Source organism: Hypanus sabinus, chromosome 24, assembly GCF_030144855.1.
Source record: "Hypanus sabinus isolate sHypSab1 chromosome 24, sHypSab1.hap1, whole genome shotgun sequence".
Lineage (NCBI taxonomy): Eukaryota > Metazoa > Chordata > Chondrichthyes > Myliobatiformes > Dasyatidae > Hypanus > Hypanus sabinus.
Genome location: NC_082729.1, coordinates 2584124 through 2605411, shown reverse-complemented (window position 1 = coordinate 2605411; position 21288 = coordinate 2584124). Strand labels below are relative to the sequence as shown.

General features: G+C 44.5%; 1 protein-coding gene across 1 annotated transcript in view; it reads left to right on the top strand.

Moving 5' to 3' along the window:
* The window catches only part of myom3 (myomesin 3), a 121695-nt gene that overhangs the window by 20211 nt on the left and 80196 nt on the right, over positions 1 to 21288 (top strand). Inside the window, exons 6-11 of the mRNA XM_059949160.1 lie at positions 74 to 162; positions 6412 to 6456; positions 9534 to 9674; positions 11024 to 11185; positions 17347 to 17488; positions 20949 to 21148. Of these exons, the coding sequence (XP_059805143.1) occupies positions 74 to 162; positions 6412 to 6456; positions 9534 to 9674; positions 11024 to 11185; positions 17347 to 17488; positions 20949 to 21148 (779 nt within the window). The remainder of the gene's footprint in view (positions 1 to 73; positions 163 to 6411; positions 6457 to 9533; positions 9675 to 11023; positions 11186 to 17346; positions 17489 to 20948; positions 21149 to 21288) is intronic.

The window sequence follows — 21288 nt, the reverse complement described above, 5'->3', positions numbered from 1 at the left end:
CCTGTCTTCACTACTCCTCTTCTTACACACCAGCTGTGATGTTGAAATAACTCGGCCTCTCTCTGATTGCTAGATGCAGCCCAAAGGATTCCGGCGAGTATTCCGCAATAGCCACAAATCCCCACGGAGAGGCAATGTCTTATGCTACAGTCCTTGTGAACAGTAAGTCTCCCTCTTGTCTCTGAACTGTGCGGCAACTTTGAGCGATCGACATATCAAAGAAGTTTGATGTGCTGTGCAGAACGCTGCATTTCTATTCCTATTAATTTATCATGATTTATAGTAATATTATGTCTTTGCACTGTCCTGCTTTTGCAGAACAATGCATTTCACAACAGATAGGTTAGCAATAACAAACATGATTCTGATTATGCAAACATTTCAGGAAAAGTTTCTTCCCTTCTGCCAACAGGTTTCTGAACAGTCCATGAACCCATGGACACTACCTCACTATCTTGTTCTCCTCTTCCGCTTTTTTATGTCAACAATTTTGTGACTTTATAAGGCATTGGTCAGGCTGCACTTGGAGTATTGTGAGAAGTTTCAGTAAGAATAGATGTGCTGGCATTGGAAAGAGTTCAGAGGCGGTTCGCAGGAATTACTCAGGGAATGAAAGGGTTAACATGTGAGGAGCATTTAATGACTCTGGGCCTGTACTCACTGGAGTTTAGAAAAATGAGAGAGGATCTCATTGAAACCTATTCAATATTGACAGGCCTAGTACACTGGTTATCTGTCCTATTGGTGCGATCTTTCATTGACTCTGTTTGAGTATGCCTACAAGAAAATGAACCTCAGGGCTGCATATGGCAACCTTAATGAGACCATGAGACATAGGAGTAGAATTAGGCCATTCAGCCCATCAAGTCTGCTTCACCATTTCATCATGACTGATCCTGAATTCCACTCAACCCCATACACCTACCTTCTCACCATATCCCTCGATGCCCTGACCGATCAGGAAACGATCAACTTCTACCCTAAGTATAATAAGACCATAAGACATGGGGCCTATAGGTACTTTGATAATAAATTCACTTTGAACTTTTTGATCTTTGAGTGGATGTGGAGAAGATGTTTCCAATAGTAAGACAGTCTAGGACCAGAGAGCACAGCCTCAGAAGGGATGGACATCCTGTTCGAACAGAGGTGGTGAGGAATTTCTTTAACCAGGGGATGGTAAATCTGTCAAATTCATTGTACAGATGGTTGTGGACCCCCAGTCAATGAGAATGGAGGTTGATAGATTCTTGGTTAGTCAGGCCAACAAATATCATGGGAGAAGGGAGGAAAATGAGGTTGAGAAGGATAAGACAGCCATGAAGGAGTCATTGGGCCTAAGTCTGCTCCTATGTGTTCCAGGCTGATAATCAGTCTATGTACATAAACCAACCTTATGTATTTTTATTTACTGTGCATTTTATTGTGTTTGTTAAGTTTATTGTGTTTGTTAGTTTTATTGTGTTTTTTATGCTGCTTAAGATCCGGAGTAACAACCACTTCCTTCTCCTTGCACTCATGTAATGATAAATGACAATAACTGGTCTTCAATCTTGACCTCATCCAGTTATTCTGATGGTGAGCAGCTGTGTATAATCTGCGGATGCCTGCGGCTGGAAAATTACCGGGACATCCTGACCGATTAGAGACACAAGATTCTGCAGAGACACAAACTGCTAATCTCAGAACAGGCATTGACCATTGCAGTATCATTAGAGACTACATCAGAACTACAGAAAAGGAGGTTAGAATGTGAAATGCACAAAAGGTCACTAAATGGTGCAAAAAGCCAAAGATGGTATCGATGTGGCAAGTTCACCTATGATGCAAATGACCATTGGTTCAAAGAAAAAGTTTGCAGAAAGTATCACGGACAAGGTCACACAGAGAGGGTGTGCGAGGCAGACAAAAAGCAAAACCGAGTGAAAGGTCTCAAACTCGAAAATAAGCAAATGCATAAAAGCAAATGTAAAACAGACAATATAGAGTCTGACAAAAGTAAGTGAACAGTCGTGCCAAGAGCTGAAGCAGATTGCAATATAATATGGAACACAATAAATGTGTCTGGCGTAAAACTGAAAATGAAGCTGGATACAGGGTCAGTTTTGTTTATAATTTCAGAAGCTGACCACAACAGACTGTTTTCTAAGATACCGTTAGTAATGCTAAAGGCTTACACAGGTGAAAAAGTGTCTCCCAAAGGCAAACTGAAAGTAAATGTGATGAATGGAGGGCAAACACAACAGTTAGAGCTTTATGTATTGAAAGGAAGAGGGTCAGCACTTTTCGGACTGGAATGGTTGAGAAAAATACAACTAGACTGGCATTTGATCAAAGCTTTCAGTGTGACATCCACAGGCAGCAGCAGCCCAAATAGTAGCACTAACCAGAGACTGGCACAGCGGCTTAACGCTAATGAGAAGTGTTTTGAGCAGGGGATCGGTAAACTCAAAGGCATGCAGGCCAGAATTGAACTGGATGAAACAGCAACACGGAGATTCCACGAAGCGTGTCCAGTGCCCTGGGTACTGCATCCTAAAGTGGATGCTGACCTTCAGAGCTTAGAGGTGTCTGGAATTCTCTCCAAGGTTGAGTGGAGCAACTGGGCCTCGCCCATTGTCCCAGTGATCAGGAAAGGGAAGGCCGGAGCAGTTCACATATGTGGGAATTTCAAAGTGAACATCAACTTGGTGCTGCGTACTGTGCAGCATCCCCTGCCACGGATAGAAGACAATTTTGCATCTTTGGCAGGTGGGGAGAGGTTTTCGATTGACTTGTCACAAGCCTATCTGCAAATGGAGACTGAGGAGTCAAACAGGAAGTTCCTCACAAGTAACACTCACAAAAGACTGTTCCAGAACAATTATTTCGTTTTTGGCGTCACATCAGCTCCAGCAATTTGGCCAAGTGATCCAAGATACCTCAGGAACACAATGTTATTGCGACGACATCATTGAGACTGGCCGGAATGATGAAGAGCACCTCCAGAACCTTGGTAAAGGGCTTACCTGGTTGAGTGTGTATGTCCGCGCACAAAGAGAGGGAAGTGTGAGTTTTTCAAAAATGAAACCTCAGTATCGCACCCCTGCCCTTGAGTTCTAGACCTCCTGAAATGAATACAAACATTCTACTTTCTTTCCCCACCACCGACTCAACCTGCAAGTTAACCTTTAGGGTGTTCTTCACAAGGACTCCTAAGTCCCTTTGCATCTCAGATTTTTGGATTTTCTCCCTGTTTAGAAAATAGTCTGCACATTTATTTCTACCACCAAAGTGTATGATCATGCATTTTCCAACATTGTATTTCATTTACCACTTTCTTGCCCATTCTCTTAATCTGTCTAAGTCCTTCTGCAGCCTACCTGTTTCCTGAAAACTACCTGCCCCTCCATTAATCTTCATATCACCTGAAAACTTGGCAATAAAGCCACCTATTCCATCCTAAAGAATTGACATTTGGCATAAAAAGAAGTGGTCCCAACACTGACCCCTACAGAACACCACTAGTCACTGGCAACCAACCAGAAAAGGCTCTTTTTATTCCCACTTGCTGCCTCTTACCAATCAGCCAATGCTGTAAACATATCAGTAGCTTTCCTGTAATACCATGGACTCTTAACTTGATAAGCAACCTCATGTGTGCCACCTTGTCAAAGGCCTTCTGAAAGACCAAATATACAACATCCACTACTTCCCCTTTATCTATACTATATGTATTTTCCTTAAAGAATTCCAACAGATTCATCAGGTAAAATTTTCCTTTAAGGAAACCATGCTGACTTTGTCCTATCTTGCCCTGTGTCATCAAGTGCTCCATAACCTCACCCTGAAAAATTGATTCCAACATCTTCCCAATCATTGAGATCAGGCTAACTGGTCTATACTTTCTGCTGCCTTCCTCCTTTTTTTAAAGAGTTGCAATTTTCCAGTCCTCGAGCACCATGCCAGGGTCCAACGATATTAGCTGCAAGTTATTGTTGTGACTGTGAATGAAGTCCCTGGGAGACACAGAAGCTGTTGGATATAGAAGTCTTTATTCAGCAAAACAAGCAAACATCATATTGGAGATACTCCTGGAAGTAGAGGCTCCCTTATCCAACATCATATGATATTTTTGTATGCTAAAGATCAAAGGTAATGGAGGGACAATTCTATAGTTATAATGTAACCACAACACTTTCTTTGAATTATATATAATTTTCAAACACCTAGATCTTCACACCAACACTCCAGACACCCAACGTGAATGCTAATCCTCGTTGTTTCTGAGTTGCATTCATGCATATGCAGACATTCCAGGTCGGTGAGTGTTTCAATCACCCTCAGTCTGCAGCTCCAAGAACACGCTTGTTCAGAGTTGCATTTTAAATTCAACGTCCAATACGCAATCAGATATTAAGACTGGTTGCTGTCCAAATTAATATCTGATATGTTCCATAACTCCAGAATAGTCTTAACAGTTATCACAGTATCAAAGTTGTGAACCTGTTGAATTCATTGCCACGGGCGGCTGTGGAGGTGGCCAATGGGTATATTTAAGGCAGATATTGATTGATTCTTGATCAGTCAGGCCATGAAGGGATACAGGGAGAAGGTAGGAGCTGAGAGGGAAATAGATCAGCCATGATGAAATGGCAGAGCAGGCTCAATAGGCCAAATGACTTAATTCTGGCTCCTGTATCTTTTGGTCTTCTGCTCTTAATGCTTAGGAAGTGATATTCTTTAGCCCTCTGCAGTGAGGTTACCACGATGAGGAAACCCACACAACCATGGGGAGAACAGACAAACTCCTTACAGACAGCAGTGAAATTGAACCTGGTGTTGTAGTGTAAATTCATTTGCACAGGAAGTTAGTTGCAAAACATTGGGGAGCACATAGCTGTGCAGAAAATGTCTGCAGCCTTGCATTTGTCCATCTGAAACAGCTGTCTATTTTATCAGTATATAACAGAGAAGTTTCTCTACAACAGGTGTTCCCAACCTGGGGTCCATGAACCCCTTGCTTAATGGTATTGGTGCCTGGCTTGGGTACCCCTACTCTACAAGGACTGCCACATTGAGAAAGCAAAGTCCATCATCGTGGAGCTCCACTATCCAGCAAAGCTCTCTTCTCATTGCTGTCATCGGGCAGGAGATACAGCAGCCTCAGGAATCACACCACCTGGTTCAGGAACACTTACTGGCCTCAACCACCAGGCTCTTGAACCAGTGTGGATAATTTCACTCACTTCAAAACTGAATTGATTTCTCAACCTCTGGACTCACTTTCAAGGACTCTACAACTCATGTTCTCAGTATTAGCTATCTATCTATCTATTTAATTATTATTATGATTATTTGTTTTCTTTTATCTGCACACTAGGCCTTCTTTTGCACTGGTTGTTTGTCAGTCTTTGTGCGCGGTTTTTCATTGAATCTATTGTACAGTGGATTCCAGATAATTGGGCCACCAGTTAATCAGGGTAGATGCTTATTTGGGACACTCTTAAAGAATAAAAACAAATGGACAAAATTGATGGGGTTCCTTTAGTTTATTTAGGACACCCTACCACTTAGTTGGGACAGGAGACTGTTGCTAAGCAGCTTCTAACTAATGTCAGTCTCATGCACTTGTGTGGCCAATAGACACTGCATTGTGCTTCAAACTAATAGTTTTTAAATGGCTTCAACTGCGTGTTTTGCATTCAAAAAGCAGCAATTTTTGTCACTGATAGTTGCCGAGAAATAAGCAGTAAGACAATTCAGAATTGTTTTGCCTCATTGCACTTTTAAGCATTCAGACTTAGAGATGTCAGGAACAGCCAGGATTGAAAATGAAATAAGTTCACTACTTGAACAAGTTAGACTATGAAGAATTTGAAGGCATTGACAATCATCTTGAATGTTACAATGAAAGTGAAGATTTGTAGGATGCAATCGTTGAAAGCATTGTATGAAGGCAGTCCATTATCTGTGTCGGTGTCTGTGCTGATTTTGTTTATTTACAGTCAGTCAAAAGAACATGGCAGGGTTCACTGGATTAATTTCTCCATTAATAACTATTGGGAACATATACAGTTTTAAAGTACTGTGCAGATATTGTGCTGTGTTTCATTTAAATACCTACATTATTAGTCAGGTAAATGGTAATTTGTCTCTTTTATACCTTTTAATTCTTTCCATAAAACTTTGGCTAACTGGGGCACCCACTTAATTGGACCAAGAAGTACTGGTCTCGATGTGTCTGATCTAACCAGAATCCAGTGTACTTCTTTGATCTTTTGTGAATGCCTGCAAGAAAATGAATCTCAGGGTTGTATATGGTGACATATACAGTATGCAGTTTGATAACAAAAAATTACTTTGAAGTTCTAAGCTGGGTCTCCATGTTCACCAAACTTCCTTCAACACTTTGATTTGTGATCTTTACAGAACATGAAGGCTCAGACGCAGGCAGTGACTCTGTTGGGCTGGAAGGTGAGTAATGTGTGCCTCCAGACAAGCAACAATTTACTTATAATTCAGAGATACAGTAACAGCCCCTTCCAGTTCAATGGCCCAATTAAACTCATCTGACCAACTAACCAAATAACTTGTCCATCTTTGAAACGTAGGAGGAATCTGGAGTATTCAGAGGAAACCCCCACAGTCATGTGGAGGACAAACTACTTACTGACAGGGGTGGGAATAGAACCCATGTCACTGGTGCTACAATAAGACATAGGAGCAGAATTAGGCCATTCAGCCCATTCTGTCTGCTCGGAGTGCCACAGTAGCGATATGCTAACTGTTATGCTACTAGGCCAGGCCCCCACCCCACCCAGTGGAATATAATGATTTAGCCAGAAATGGTTGTAATTTTGCCTTTGTGTTTCTCACAGTTTTATGTCAGCTAATGTAATAATGTAAAATCGGAACATTATTTAACATCAGCTAACCTAAAGGTGAACAACTTACTAACTTACTTGGCTCTCAGCTCCCAGTGGGGCACAGGTCATCGATGACCTTCCGTCTCCATCGTCGCCTGAAGTCGATGGTCCAGTTGGAGGTCGTCAATGTTTCTGCAATCCATTGTACCCCCTGTACCGGGGATTGGCCGATACAGCTTCACCAGAGCCCTGTTGGCCGGCCGTACCCGTTTCCACCTCTCACGATGGGGACGTAAGGTTCAACTTTGAGATGCAAAAGCTGAACGACACCAGCAACACAAATCTGTAGATTTAGAGATTGGTTTTATTTGTTGCATGTACATTGAAACATACAGTGAAATGTCTCAATGACCAGCACAGTCCAAGGATGTGCTGGGGGCAGCCTGCAAATCTCTCCGTACTAGTGGTGCCAACATAACACGCTTACAACTTACTCCCTGTAACCCGTACGTATTTGGAATGTGGGAGGAAAGCAGAGCACCCGGAGGAAATGCATGCAGTCATGGGGGAAAAATGCACAACCTTTACAGACAGTGGCAAAATGAAACCGGGTTGCATATGCACTGTAAAGAGTTACGCTACCCGCTAGGCTACCATGTTGCTCTTTGCCCTGTGAAATCTCCAAGCAATCCAGTCGGGTCAAGGACAATTAAAAATGGACAATAAATACCACAACATCATCATCTTTATCATTATGTGCCGTGTCGTATGACATTGGCAATCATTGTCCTTCCATGACCATGATTGTTCTTGGCAACCTTTTCTGCAGAAGTGGTTTTCCATTGCCTTCTTCTGGGCAGTGTCTTTACAAGACGGGTGACCCCAGTCATTATTAATACTCTTCAGAGATTGTCTGCTTGGCATCCGTGGTCACATAACCAGGACTTGTGATGTGCACCGGCTGCTCACACGACCGTCCACCACCTGCTCCCATGGCTTCACGTGACCCTGATCGGGGTTGCTAAGCGGGTGCTACACCTTGCCCAAGGGTGACCTGCAGGCTAGCGGAGGGAAGGAGCATCTTACACCTCCTTTGGTAGAGACGTATCTCCACCCCACCACACCAAATGTTTTGATGTGCATGTGATAAATAAATCTGAATCTGAATCTCCGTCTCAAGCGCAGTTATGGGTGAGTGTGAAATCAAGCTCCAGCAGATGAATAAATCACAAAATGTTACAAGCTGAAATGCATTGCCAGTATGACCGGAAGATTCACGGTCCACTGGGAATATGAGTGAAAACAATTATCAGTACAATGAGCAAAAGAGCAGAGGAATGGGGTGAGCCGGAGTAATATGTTCACAAACACTGGCATTTACACCTTGGGTCAAATGAATACATTTCTGTGCACTGGTGATGCTATAATTCTATCATTTTAATGCTCTTGGTGAATTGGATTGGCTGTCTAATTCACCCTGGACAGTAGAGTCATAGAGTCATAGAAAAGTACAGCACAGAAACAGGCCCTTCTGCCCATCTAGTCCATGCTGAAACCATTTAAGCTCCCTACTACCTGTACCGGAACCATAGCCCTCCATACCTCTGCTGTCCATGCTTCTCTTAAACATTGAAATTGAACTCATATGCACCACTTGTGCTGGCAGTTCGTTCCACTGTCTCACGCCACTGTGGATAAAAGAACATTGAACAGCGAAGAGTACAGGAGCTTTGACCCACAACGTCATGCTGAATCAGCTAAAAAATAAAAAAACACAAAATCTAATCCTTCCTACCTGCACAATATCCATATCCCTCCATCTTCCTCACATCCATGTGCTGATCCAAATGTCTTTTAAAAGCCTCCAATGTATTTGTCTCTACCACCATACCAGGCAGCGTATTCCAGACATCCACCACTCTCTGAGTGAAAAACTACCTCCTACCTCCTAAAACTACCTCCGACATCCCTCTATTCTAAAAGTTTGACAGTTCCTCTCACCACCTCACACACCCACAGACGTTGCTCATCCCCCTGAATACCTCCAGCAGATTGTCTGTTGTATTGACCACTTCAAGGGCAGTGTCAAATTTGTGGCCAGAGTGGGGTGATGGGTAGGGGAGGAGATGGGGTGACAGCGATCATGAATAGGGAATGGAGAAAGAAGTAAGGTGGAGGGTAGAGAGATTACCGGATGTTGGAGAAATCGGTGTTCATGCCATCAGGTTGGAGGCTACCCAGACAGAATAAGAGGCGTTGCTCCCCCAACCTGAGTGTGGCCTCATTGTAACAGCGAAGGAGGCCATGGACTGACACGTCAGAATGGGAGTGGGGAAACACGAGGAAATCTGCGGATGTTGGAAGTTCAAGCAACACACACAAAATGCTGGTGGAACCAGGCAGGCCAGGCAAGTACAGTTGATGTTTCGGGCCGAGACCCTTTGTCAGGACTAACGGAAAGAATGAGAGTGGGAATGGGTGGCCAATTCTGCCTTTTGTGGTGAACAGAGCAAAAGGTTTTGACAAAATGGTGTCCCATTGTGCATGGTGTCTCACCCACGTAGAAGAGGTTCAACCTCCTCTGTTGTGTCATTTTGTGGTTCTGTACTGTCCTGTATGGTTTTGCAGCTACAGTTTTGTATACCAATTGAAACCAACATCACCCTTTCTTTCTCTTTCCTCCAGCCAGTCCAACTGTGCCGGTTTTTGACATTGTTGACGGGTTTGGAGCTTCATTTGGTAAGGAGGGTGGATCTCTAACCCTGAGCTGCATCTTTTCATCGGCCTTGATGGGTCACCTGAGAGAGATCTGCTGGCTTCATGATGGTGGGTGTTAATGGCTTTTCACTTTCTCTATGACATTTCTTCTCCATTACACACTCCTACTAGGATATTTAACACTACCACTCCCTGGGATTGAGTCATGCTGACTGCCTGTGGGCCTTAATTCAGACTATGAGACATGGGAGCAGAATTAGGCCATTTGGCCCATCATGGCCACTCTGCCATTCCATCATGACCGACCAATTATCTCTCCTAACCCCATTTTTCTGCCTTCTCCCCATAACCTTTGACACCCTGACTAATCAAGGCCTAATCAACCTATCAACCTCTGCTTTAATTATACCCAATAACTTGGCCTCCACAGCCATCAATGGCAATGAATTCTACAAGTTCATTGCCCTCAAGTTCCTCCTCATCTCTTGTCTAAGTGGACCTGATTTGGGTGCCTCTGGTCCTAGACTCACCCACTTTAGGAAACATCCTCTCTGCATCCACTCTATGATGAATTTTCAATATTCAATAGGTTTCAATGAGATTCCGCACCCCCCCCCCCCCACCCAACATTCTTCCAAATTGCAGCAAGGGCCTTCAAAAGCTCCTCATATGTTAACTCTTTCTTTCCCAGAGTTATTTTCATGAAATTCTTCTACACCCTCTCCAATGCCAGCAGAGTAAGTTAAGTTTAAAATCGCAGTGTAGAGTGTGAATTGCTTAATCCAGTGAATGACCTTGGCAACTTTGTACCATTGTCTTCTGTTTATTTTGCCTCATCAGCAAATACATACTGAGTCAACGAGGGTTCAGTGAGTTTAGGACTGATAGTCTGGAGCAAACAGTTAGCAGTCAAGTAACTTAATGTGAAGTATTGTTGCCCAGAAATGAAAGTAACAGATTGGACAGTAATAGGTTACTCATTTCCTTTCTAAACAAATGTCTCTCTATTCTGAGGGTGTGCCCTCTGGTCGTAGGCTCCCCCACCATAGGAAACATCCTCTCCACATCCACTTTATCGAGGCCTTTCACCATTCAAAAGGTTTCAATGAAGTCACCCCTCATTCTTCTGAATTCTGACGAGTGCAGGCCCAGAGCCAAACACTCCTCATATGACAAACCTTTGAATCCCAGAATCATTTTTGTGAACCTCCTTTCTCAGATAAGGAGCCAAAACTGCTCACAATTAGCCAAGTATGTCCTTTCGTTTATATTCTAGCTTGCTACCAAGGAAATCCATAACATGTGTTGAGTTGTCTTCTGCAGCAAGAGTCCTGTGCCAATTGTTATGGGATGTGGCCTGTCAACAGAAATGCAATAACATTTGAAACGGAAGTGAATATACAGTGTTGGCTAGGCAATGTGGCAAATGCTGACGCTAATCATTATTGTACCTGCAGGAATTCCAGTGAAGGAGTCTAATTTGGTGAAGATTAAGACCTCGGAGTATTCCACCACACTGACCCTCACTCACATCTATAAGGAGGATGAGGGTCTCTATAGCATGTGCCTCCTCACAGGGGCAGGTTACAAGGAACATAGTGGATATGTCTTTGTGAGAGGTAAGAATGTGCTCCTGCTCTGAAAATAAAGAACATGTCCTGTTTTAAACACAGAATGTGTCTCCTTTATCAGACTTTGATGGGACACTGACCTGGTTACTCTGTCCACTGTTACATTGTTATATGATGGGGGAATCTAGGACCAGAGGGCACAGCCTCAGAATAGAGGAATGTCCATTTGGAACGGAGATGAGGAGGAATTTCTTGAGCCAGAGGGTGGTGAATCTGTGGAATTCGTTGCCACAGGTGGCTGTGGAGGCCAAGTCATTTGGTGTATTTAAAGCAGAGGTTGATAGATTCTTGATTAGTCAGTCAGGGCATGAAAGGATATGGGAAGAAGGCAAGAGATTGGGGCTGAGAGGGAAAATGGATCAGCCATGATGAAATGGTGGAGCAGACTCGATGGGCTGAATGGCCTAATTCTGCTGCTATACCTTATGGTCTTATGGTCTATATTTCGAGTCTGTGCTCTGTTCTCTGTGGGTTCACATTGTGGAGTTTATTCTGGACTCCTTGACTGTGTAGGTCAGTTGCATAGTCAATCAATGTTGGCCGCCTATTCCTCAGGTAGATTTGCCCCACCTCAACCCGTAATTGTTGGATTTCAGAAAGATGAGACGGGGCATCTCATTGAAACCTATTGGACACCGAAAAGCCTGGATAGAGTCAACGGACAGAGGATGTTCCCATTAGTAGGAGAGTCTAGGATCTGAGGTTACGGCTTCAGAATAAAGGGACATCCTTTTAAAACAGATGAAGAGGAAATTTCTTTAGCCAGAGGGTGGTGAATCTGTGGAATTTATTGCCACAGGCGGCTGTGGAGGACAAGTGATTGGGTATGCTTAAGGATGAGCTTGATGGGTTCTTGGCTGGTAAAGGGGGTTAAGGGTTACAGGAGGAAAGAGAGAGACTGACAATGCTAGTATCAGCCATGAGTGAATTACTGAACAGTTTCAATGGGCCAAAGGGTCTCATTCTACTCCTGTGAGCTGTGATCACTCAGTTGATCTGATGATTTACTGATCAGTTATTTTTTTGGGCTGCGATACCATCTTCTTATTTAAATTTACTGAAGTTATATCAAAATTGACACAAATAAAGAACACTTCAGTCTTCAGCTTTGAGTAGCATCAGACTTTCAATAAAATGTTGATAAACTCCTAAAGACTCCTAAATGCCCAGGAATGTACTGTAGTGGCAGGGACTGGGTCCGAGAGTGAGATATGGCTGATTTAGGCACAGGAACAGATTGAAAAGGTCAGAGTGTCGGGGCTGGAGAAGAGGGATGGGCTGGAGTTCAGCTCTCTGCTTGTGAGGTTTACTGAGGCTGTGGCCTGCAACCACCGGGCTCCTGGATCAGTTATGACTGGCTTCAGGGCTCTGGACTCACTTTTCTGAACTTCAGTTCGAAATGCTATTTGCGTACCTGTTGCTTGCACGGTTTGATTTCTGTTCCGCACATCGAGTGTTTGACAGTCTTCTCTTTAATGTTTCTGTCATGTTTCTTTGTTTTGTGGCTACCTGCAGGAAGATGAATCTCAAGGCTGTATCTAGTATACATACTTCAATAATAAAATCATTATGTAAATTGTAAATAGATAGATAATTAATTAAATAAATAATAGATAGATAGGTAAATACTTTATTGGTCCCAGAGGAACGTACAGTGTCACAGTAGCATTACAAGTGCACAGATACAAATATTTGAAGAGAAGTAGAAGGAATAAAAAAAAGTTACCACAAACAGTCTAACAGGAGGGTTCATCACTTCCCTGACTGTAGGTTGACTCATTATAAAGCCCAATGGCTGAGGGTAAGAATGGAGAAGCTCAGTTTGTCTTGGTCTACTGTTTTACTAAAAGTGCTCCTCTGTTCAGCCAAGGTGACGTGCAGAGGGTGAGAATTGCCAGGATTTTCTGTCGGGTCTTTTGTTCTCCCACAGCTTCCAGTGTGTCCGGTTTGACTCCCATAACAGAGCCATAACTAATCCGTTCTTTCTAGTATTGAGAACGTGTGTTTCAGAGTCCTTGAAAGTGAGTCTATAGGTTGTACAATCAGTTCAGAGTTGAGGTGAATGAAGTTATCCACGCTGGTTCAGGAGCCTGATGGTTGTGGGGTAATAACTGTTCCTGAACCTGGTGGTGTGGGTCCTAATGATCCTGTACCTCCTGCCCGATGGTAGTAGCGAGAAGAGATCATGGCCTGGATGGTGGGGTCCTTGATGATTGTGCTTGGGGATGAGTTAGATCCAGCAGTGAGCACAATGAATCATTAAAAGTCAGCAGGTAATGAAGCAAATGGGCTCTGTCAGTGCTCTTGTATTGAGCTCCCCCTTCAGGATATTCTTCAAAAGCTGCACTTATTGTTCATCGTAGAAGAAAGCAAGACCTGAATGTTCGAGGCAGTCATGTCAAGATTGTTTAATGGCATTTCCTGTCCACAAGTGTAAAGGAGAACAAAATAATTGTTACTCCAGATCTGATTCCTTTGAACGTAGAAGACTGAGAGGAGATTTCATAGAGGTATACAAAATTATGGGGAGTATAGACAGGATAAATGCAAGCAGACTTTTTCCACTGAAGTTGGGTGGGACTACAACCAAAGGTATGGGTTCAGGTTGAAAGATGAAAAGTTTAAGGAGAACATGAGGGGAAATGTCTTCACTCAGAGGGTTGTGAGAGTGTGGAACAAACTGCCAACACAAGTGGTGCATGCAAGCTTGATTTCAGCGCTTAAGTGAAGTTTGGATAGGTACATGGATGGGACGGGTATGGAGGGCTATGGCCCAAGTGCAGGTTGATGGGAGTAGGCAGTTTAAATAGTTGGCAAAGACTAGATGGGCTGAAGGGCCCGCTTCAGTGACTCTATGATGCAACACAATAAAAAACAATAGGGTAAAGAATGAGATTATTGGTTGTCCGTCATATCCGACGATGACAGTTATATTTGTACAGTTCTGTTGTGTGATTGCAGGTGGCTGCTGAGGCCAAGTTGTGAGCAACCCAGACGTCCTCAGTAAGGAAAACTCTACTGGATTTGGAAGACGTCCAACATATGATTCTCCGTAACTTCTGCCATCTCCAACGGGATCCCACTACCAAGCACATCTTTCCCTCCTCACCTCTTTCTGCTTTCCACAGGGATCGCTCCCTATGTGACTCCCTTGTCCATTTGTCCCCCCATCCCTTCCCACCGATCCCCCTCCTGGCACTTATCCTTGTAAGCGGAACACTGCCCTGCCCTTACACTTCCTCCGTCACCACCATTCAGGGCCCCAGACAGTCCTTCCAGGTGAGGAGACACTTCACCTGTGAGTCTGCTGGTGTGGTATACTGCATCCGGTGCTCCCGGTTTGGCCTTTTATATATTGGTGAGACCCAACACAGACTGGGAGACCCAACGCTGAACACCTACGCTCTGTCTGCCAAAGGAAGCAGGATCTCCCAGTGGCCACACATTTTAATTCCACGTCCCATTCCCATTCTGATGCGTCTATTGTCAAGATGAAGCCACACTCAGGTTGGAGGAACAACATCTTATATTCCATATGGGTAGCCTCCAACCTGATGGCATGAACATTGATTTCTCTAACTTCCATTAATACCCCTCCTCCCCTTCTTACCCCATTCCTTAACTATCAATTTATTTATTTATTATTTTTCTCTTTTCTCTCTCTGTCCCTCTCACAATTACTCCTTGCCTGCTCTCCATCTCCCTCTGGTGCTCCCCTCCCCCTTTCTTTCTCCCTAGGCCTCCCGTCCCATGATCCTTTCCCTTCTCCAGCTCTGTATCCCTTTTGCCAATCAACTTACCAGCTCTTAGCTTCATTTCTCCCCCTCCGGTCTTCTCCTATCATTTCAGATCTGCCTCTCCCCCTCCCACTTTCAAACCTCTTACTATCTCTTCCTTCAGTTAGGAAGGGTCTCGGCCCGAAACGTCGACTGTACTTCTTCCTATAGGTGCTGCCTGGCCTGCTGCATTCCACCAGCATTTTGTGTGTGTTGCTTTAATTTCCAGTATCCACAGATTTCCTCGTGTTTAAGTAGTGGTTGTGGGTATGGAGGGGTGGGTTAGTGGGTGGAGGTGTTAATCAGCCTTATTGTTTGGGGAAAGTAACTGTTATTGAGTCTGGATGCTGCATAGACCCCTCCCTGATGGGAGAGGGTCAAATAGTTCATGAGCAGCGTGCAGTGGTGTCGGGGTGAAGACAAGGACCTTGGATGCCAATGGAATGTGTTGAAGAGAGGTTAGTAACGGGTGCCGTGGTAACACAGCCCTGATCTGATGAAGTCAATGGAAGTTTTTGCGATCTCTTCTGGGCAAGGTGTGACCTGTACAAAACGGATGGGTTACCCCTGAATCTGAGGAAAACCAATATCCTTGCTGGCAGGTTTGCTAGAACAGTTGGGGAGGATTTAAACTAAATTAGCAGGGGGTAGGGAACCAAAGTGATAGGGCTGAGAAGGGGGAACATGGATATAAGGAAGATGGAGAGATATGGACATCGTGTGGGTAGGAAAGATTACTCTTTGGGTATTTTTGATTTGCTTTTTAGCTGGTTCAGCACACCATTGTGGGCCGAATGGCCTGTTCTTGTGCTGTACTGATGTAATTTAGAAGAATTTAAGAGACATTTATATTGACACCTAATTAAGGGGAGACATGAATGATGCACAGGCAGAGCACATTTAGTATAAGTTAGCATCAAGATTGACACAACATGATGGGCTGAATGGCCTGTGCAGTTCTGTCCTGCTCTATGTTATTCTGATGGTATCAGATTAATTGTCACCGGAGATTGTTCTTCCTGCTAATGAAGGCAAAGCCTCCAGCTTTCCCGAGGTGGACCGTGATGAGAGGGAAGAGGGAAATGGCTGTGAGCACCTCAGGTGGATTGGCCACAGGAGTAAATGCCTTTTCTCCTCTCCTTGCATGTTTGAGAGTTTAGCAAATACTTCTTGTGTAGAGATGCAGACATGAGATTCTCTCAATAACATACAATGGTCTTAGTAAGCAGAAAAAAAAATTTTCTGCTTATTATGATTAATTATAAACACTTTGTAATCACGTCTACGAGGAGCGCTGCCGCAGTATCAAGACCAGACCATCCAGGTCATGCTGTCTTCTTGCTTCTGCCTTTGGGAAGGGGGGTACAGGAGCGTTAGGTCCCACACCACCAGTTTCAGGAACCATCAGGCTCCTGAACCAGAGGAGATAACTTCACTCACCTCAACTCTGAACTGACTCCATGATGTTCAGACTCACTTTGAAGGACTCTACAATTTAAGTTCTCAGTATTATCTATTTACTTAATTTTTATTAATTTGCACAATTTATCTTCTTTTGCACATTGTGTCCGGTACTCCCGATGTGGCCTCCTCTACACTGGTGAGACCTGTCAGAACTTGGGAGATCAGTCCTTTGAGCACCTGCGTTCCACCTGCCAAATGTGGAACTTCCCGGCAACCAAATATTTTAATTCCCATTCCAACGTGGCGGTCTATGGCCTCCTCCACTGCTATGATGAGGCTGCCTTCAGGGTGGAAAAACAACACCTTATACTCAGTCTGGGTGGCCTCCAATCTGATGGCTTGAATATCAATTTCTCCATCCAGTAAAAGAAATTCCCTCCCCCTCCCCTCTTCTTCAATCCCCACTCTGACCTTCTATCGCACCTGCCTATCACCTCCTCCAGGGTCCCCTCCTCCTTCCCTTTCTCCTATGGCACACTCTCATCTCCTATCAGATTCCTGCCTCTCCAGTCCTTTACCTTCCCACCCACCAGGATTCACCTCTCACCTTCCAGCTAGCCTCCTTTCCCTCCACCTACCTTTCTACTCTGGCATCCAGTTTCTATTTTCTGCTTCTATTCTTCCTTTCCAGTCCTGATGAAGGCTTTCGAACCAAAACATCAACAGTTCATTCCCTTCCATAGATGATGCCTGGCCTACGGATTTCCTCCAGCGTTTTGAATGTGTTTACTTTTGCACGTTGTTTGTTTGTCAGTCTTTATTTATGTATAATCTTTTCATAAATTCTACTTCATTTCTTTATTTTCCTGCAAGGAAATGAATCTCAAGGTAGTATATGGTTCCATACAGGCACTTTGATAATAAGCAGTGTGACTAACTCACAATCATGGCGCTATCTTGCTCACACAGATGCCTCAGCAGCAGTACCTGGAGCAGCCGGCTCTCCTCTGGACGTGGAGTGTCAGGACGTTAACAAGGATTACGTGCTTGTTACCTGGGAACCACCCAGCGCAGAGGGAAGGAGTCCAGTGACTGGTTACTTCATCGACAGGTCAGTGACGGGAAGTTCTGTCTGTCCAGTTGCCACCAATGGCAGTGAATGGCCCCATTTATTCCTGGAAAATCTGCTTTTTCCAGGCGGACCTGTCTAAAAAGAAAAGGATTAGTATTTAAACATTTAAGGATACTTTAGATCAAGGGTTCCCAATCTTTTTTATGCTATGGACCAATACCATTAAGCAAAGGGTCCAGGGACCCTGGGTTGGGAATCCCTGTCTTAGATGGTCTCATGGATGAAATTAGATGGAGGGCTATATAGGAGGGAAGGGTTAGATTACTTTACGAGTAGGTTAAAAGGCTGGCACGTCATGGTAGGCTGAAGGGTCTATACTGTGTTGTTCTATGTTCTATGTCACATGTGCATCGAAACACACAAGAGTCGTTTGCAACAATGACCAACACAGTCCAAAGATTTGCTGGAAATAGCCCACAAGTGTCTCCATGCTTTTTCAAAGCAAATTTATTATCAAAGTACATATATGACACCATTTACAGCCCTGAGATTCATTTTCCTGCAGACATACTCAATAAACCCATAATCATGATGGAATCAGTGAAAGACCTCACTAACTTGGGTGTTCACTCAGTGTGCAGAAGAGAACAAACTGTGCAAATACATAAAGAAAGAAATAATAATCATAAATACATAAACAACACGTACTGAGAACATGAGATGAAGTCTTTGATAGAGAGTCCATAGGTTGTGGGAACGTTTCAATGATGGGGTGAGTGAAGTTGAGTGAAGTTATCCCTTGTGGTTCAAGAGCCTGATGGTTGAGGGGTGGTAACTGTTCCTGAACCTGGTGCTGTGGGTCCTGAGGCTCCTGTACCTCATGGCAGCAGTGAGAACCTAGCGGTGGGATTCCCGACGATGGATGCTCCCTTCCTGCGACATTTTGTGTCGATATGCTCAGTGGTGGGGAGGATGTTATCCGCAAGGGACCAGGCCGTATCCATTACTTTTTGTAGGATTTTCCATTCAAGGGCATTGGTGTTTTCAACGTCTCTGGAATGTTGGAGGAAACTGGAGCACCTGGAGAAAACCCTCAGGGTAAACGTACAAACTCTTTACAGAGTCCCGATCACTGCTTCTGTAAAGGATTACACTTTCCTCTATGCCACTGTGCCACCACACCAGAGGATACCAGTACCAGAGGACCTACTTCATTGGCAGAACAGATGAAGATCTGGCAGGAGGAAGGTGTGTGAGGAAGCTAAGTGACGAACAGTGAATTCAGGTCCCCTGCGGTTAGTCGCCATTGACGTGACCAGTTGTGTGAGGGGCACTCCCAGGCTTGGAGCTGGCACTTAGTGGAGCTCCGTAGTGCTGTGGGTGGAGTTAAAGTCAGCAACATATTCCATGCGGATCACAGAGAAACAAATTTTCACGTATAAAATTTCTCAGACAAGGTAATAATTTATTTGCAGTTCCAGGGAGTGTAGTGGTTAGTGCAATGCCGTTACGGCTCAGGGCATCAGAGTGCAGAGTTAATTTCCGGCGAATTCTGTAAGCAGATTTGTTCGTCCCTTCCCGTGTGTGTTTCCTCTGGGTGCTCCATTTCCTTCCACAGCCCAAAGACTTACCGGTTAGTAGGTTAATTGGTCATTGTATAGAAGTATAGCAGAATGAGAGGGGATTTAATAGAAACAGTTTGAATGTTGAAAGGGTTGGACAGAGTAGATGTGGAAAGGCTGTTTCCCTTGGTGGGTGAGTCCAGGACAAGAGACCACAGTCTTAGAATTAGAGGGTACCCATTTAAAACGGAGATGAGGGGAATTTTTTTAGCCAGAGGGTTGTGGATTTATGGAATTTGTTGCCACATACAGCTGTGGAGGCCCACTCATTGAGAGTGTTTAAGGAGGAGATTGATAGGTATCTAATTAGTCAGGGTATCAAGGGATATGGGGAAGAAGTCGGAAGTTGGAACTAGATGGGAGAATAGTTTAGCTCATGGTGGAGTGGTGGAGCAGACTCGATGGGCCAATTGGCCTACTTCTGCTCCTTTGTCTTGTGATCTTGTAAATTGTCCCGTGATTAGGTGGGGGTTAGATCGGTGGGTTGCTGGGCAGCGAGGCTTGATGGGCCAGAAGAGCCGGTTCCACACTGTATCTCCAAATAAATAAATAGGTTAACCAATAAATAAATCACAAATCAATCAATCTCCCCTCTCATCTGCCAGCTTGTACTCCGCTCACTCCTCCAAACTTCTCATTCTGGCTTCTGCTCCCTTCCTTACCACCCCTCATGAAGGGCCTCGGCCCAAAATGTTGACGGCTTATCCGTTTCCATGGATGCTGCCTGACCTGCTGAGTTCCTCCAGCATTTTGTGTGTGTTGATAAAGATACACATCTCCGACTGTAGTACTAAAAACATTATGTTGTAATGTCACACATTCGACACCGCCATTGAAATGGTTAATGCAACAGACAAACTGCTGGAGGAACTTAGCAGGTCGAGCAGCATTTGTGGAGGAGAAAGAACCAGTCAAACCTCCGGGCTAAGTCACTTTGACCTGACCCTTTGAGATTCCTAGGCCCCTACAGACACTGCCTGACCTGCTGAGATCCTCCTGCATTTTGTGTGTGTTGCTCCAGATGCTGAAGGTCTGGGCCAGGCAGCATCTGCCGAGGGAAAAGGACAGGTGAGGTTTTGGGATGAAACTCTTCAGCAGGAGAGGTAACCCGAATATAGACGAGGGTTGGAGCATGAGCTGGCTTTCTAAACTGCTTACCTTCCCTTTAGCTTTCAGTCCAGATGAAGGGGCTCCACCCAAAACATCAACTGTCCATTTCCCTCCACAGTCCTGCTTGATGCACTGAGCTCCTTCAGCAAAATTGTAGAAAAATACAGCACCGAAACAGACCCTTTGGCCCTTCTAGTCTGTACCGAACTGCTTAAGCTGCCTACCCCCATCGACCTGCACTGGGACCATAGCCCTCCACACCCCTGTCATCCATGTACCTTTCCCAATTTCTCTTAAACATTGAAACTGATCTCCTCCTACCTGAGTGTGGCCTCATCGTGACAGCAGAGGAGGCCATGGACTGATAAGTCGAAATGGGAACAGGAAGTTGAATTAAATGTGTGGCCACTGGGAATTCCCAGTCTCCTGACTTCTTCTCTTCATGCCCAGACCAATCAAGAGTCTATGGACCTCTGCCTTAAGTATTCCCAATGTCTTGGCCTCCACAGCCACCTAGGCAAACACGTACAGGTTAGTGGGATGAGTGTAATTGGGCAGTGTGGGTTCATTGGGACAGAAGGGTCTATTATTCTGCTGCATCTCTAAATAAAATAAAATCAGTCCAACTGCAAGGTCAGCAATGGTAGGTAACAATTCATCAATGCCATGTCAGTGAGATTGTTATCTGCGTCACTCTGTATCTGTTGGAGTCATGTCAATGAATTTCTCGGCTATGAAGACTGGTGTATTTTGATCTACAATTCTAGGAAGGAGGTGGGGAGTGACGAGTGGTTGACGTGCAATGAAACCCCCGAGAAATTATGCAAGTTTCCCGTCCTGGGTCTCTCGGAAAACCGAACGTATCAGTTCCGTGTCCGGGCTGTCAACAGCGCAGGCATCAGCAGACCGTCACGTGTGTCTGAGCCAGTGACCACGGTCGATACTTCAGCTGCAACCAGGATAATGTGTACGTATCTTCGACAGAAGCAACCTTGTTTTGTCGGTCATAGAACACCAGAGTTCAGGAGCAGGCTCTTCGGCCTGTTCAGTCCGTGACAAACTATTATCCTGCCTAGTCCCATCAACCAGCAACTGGACCGGAGACCT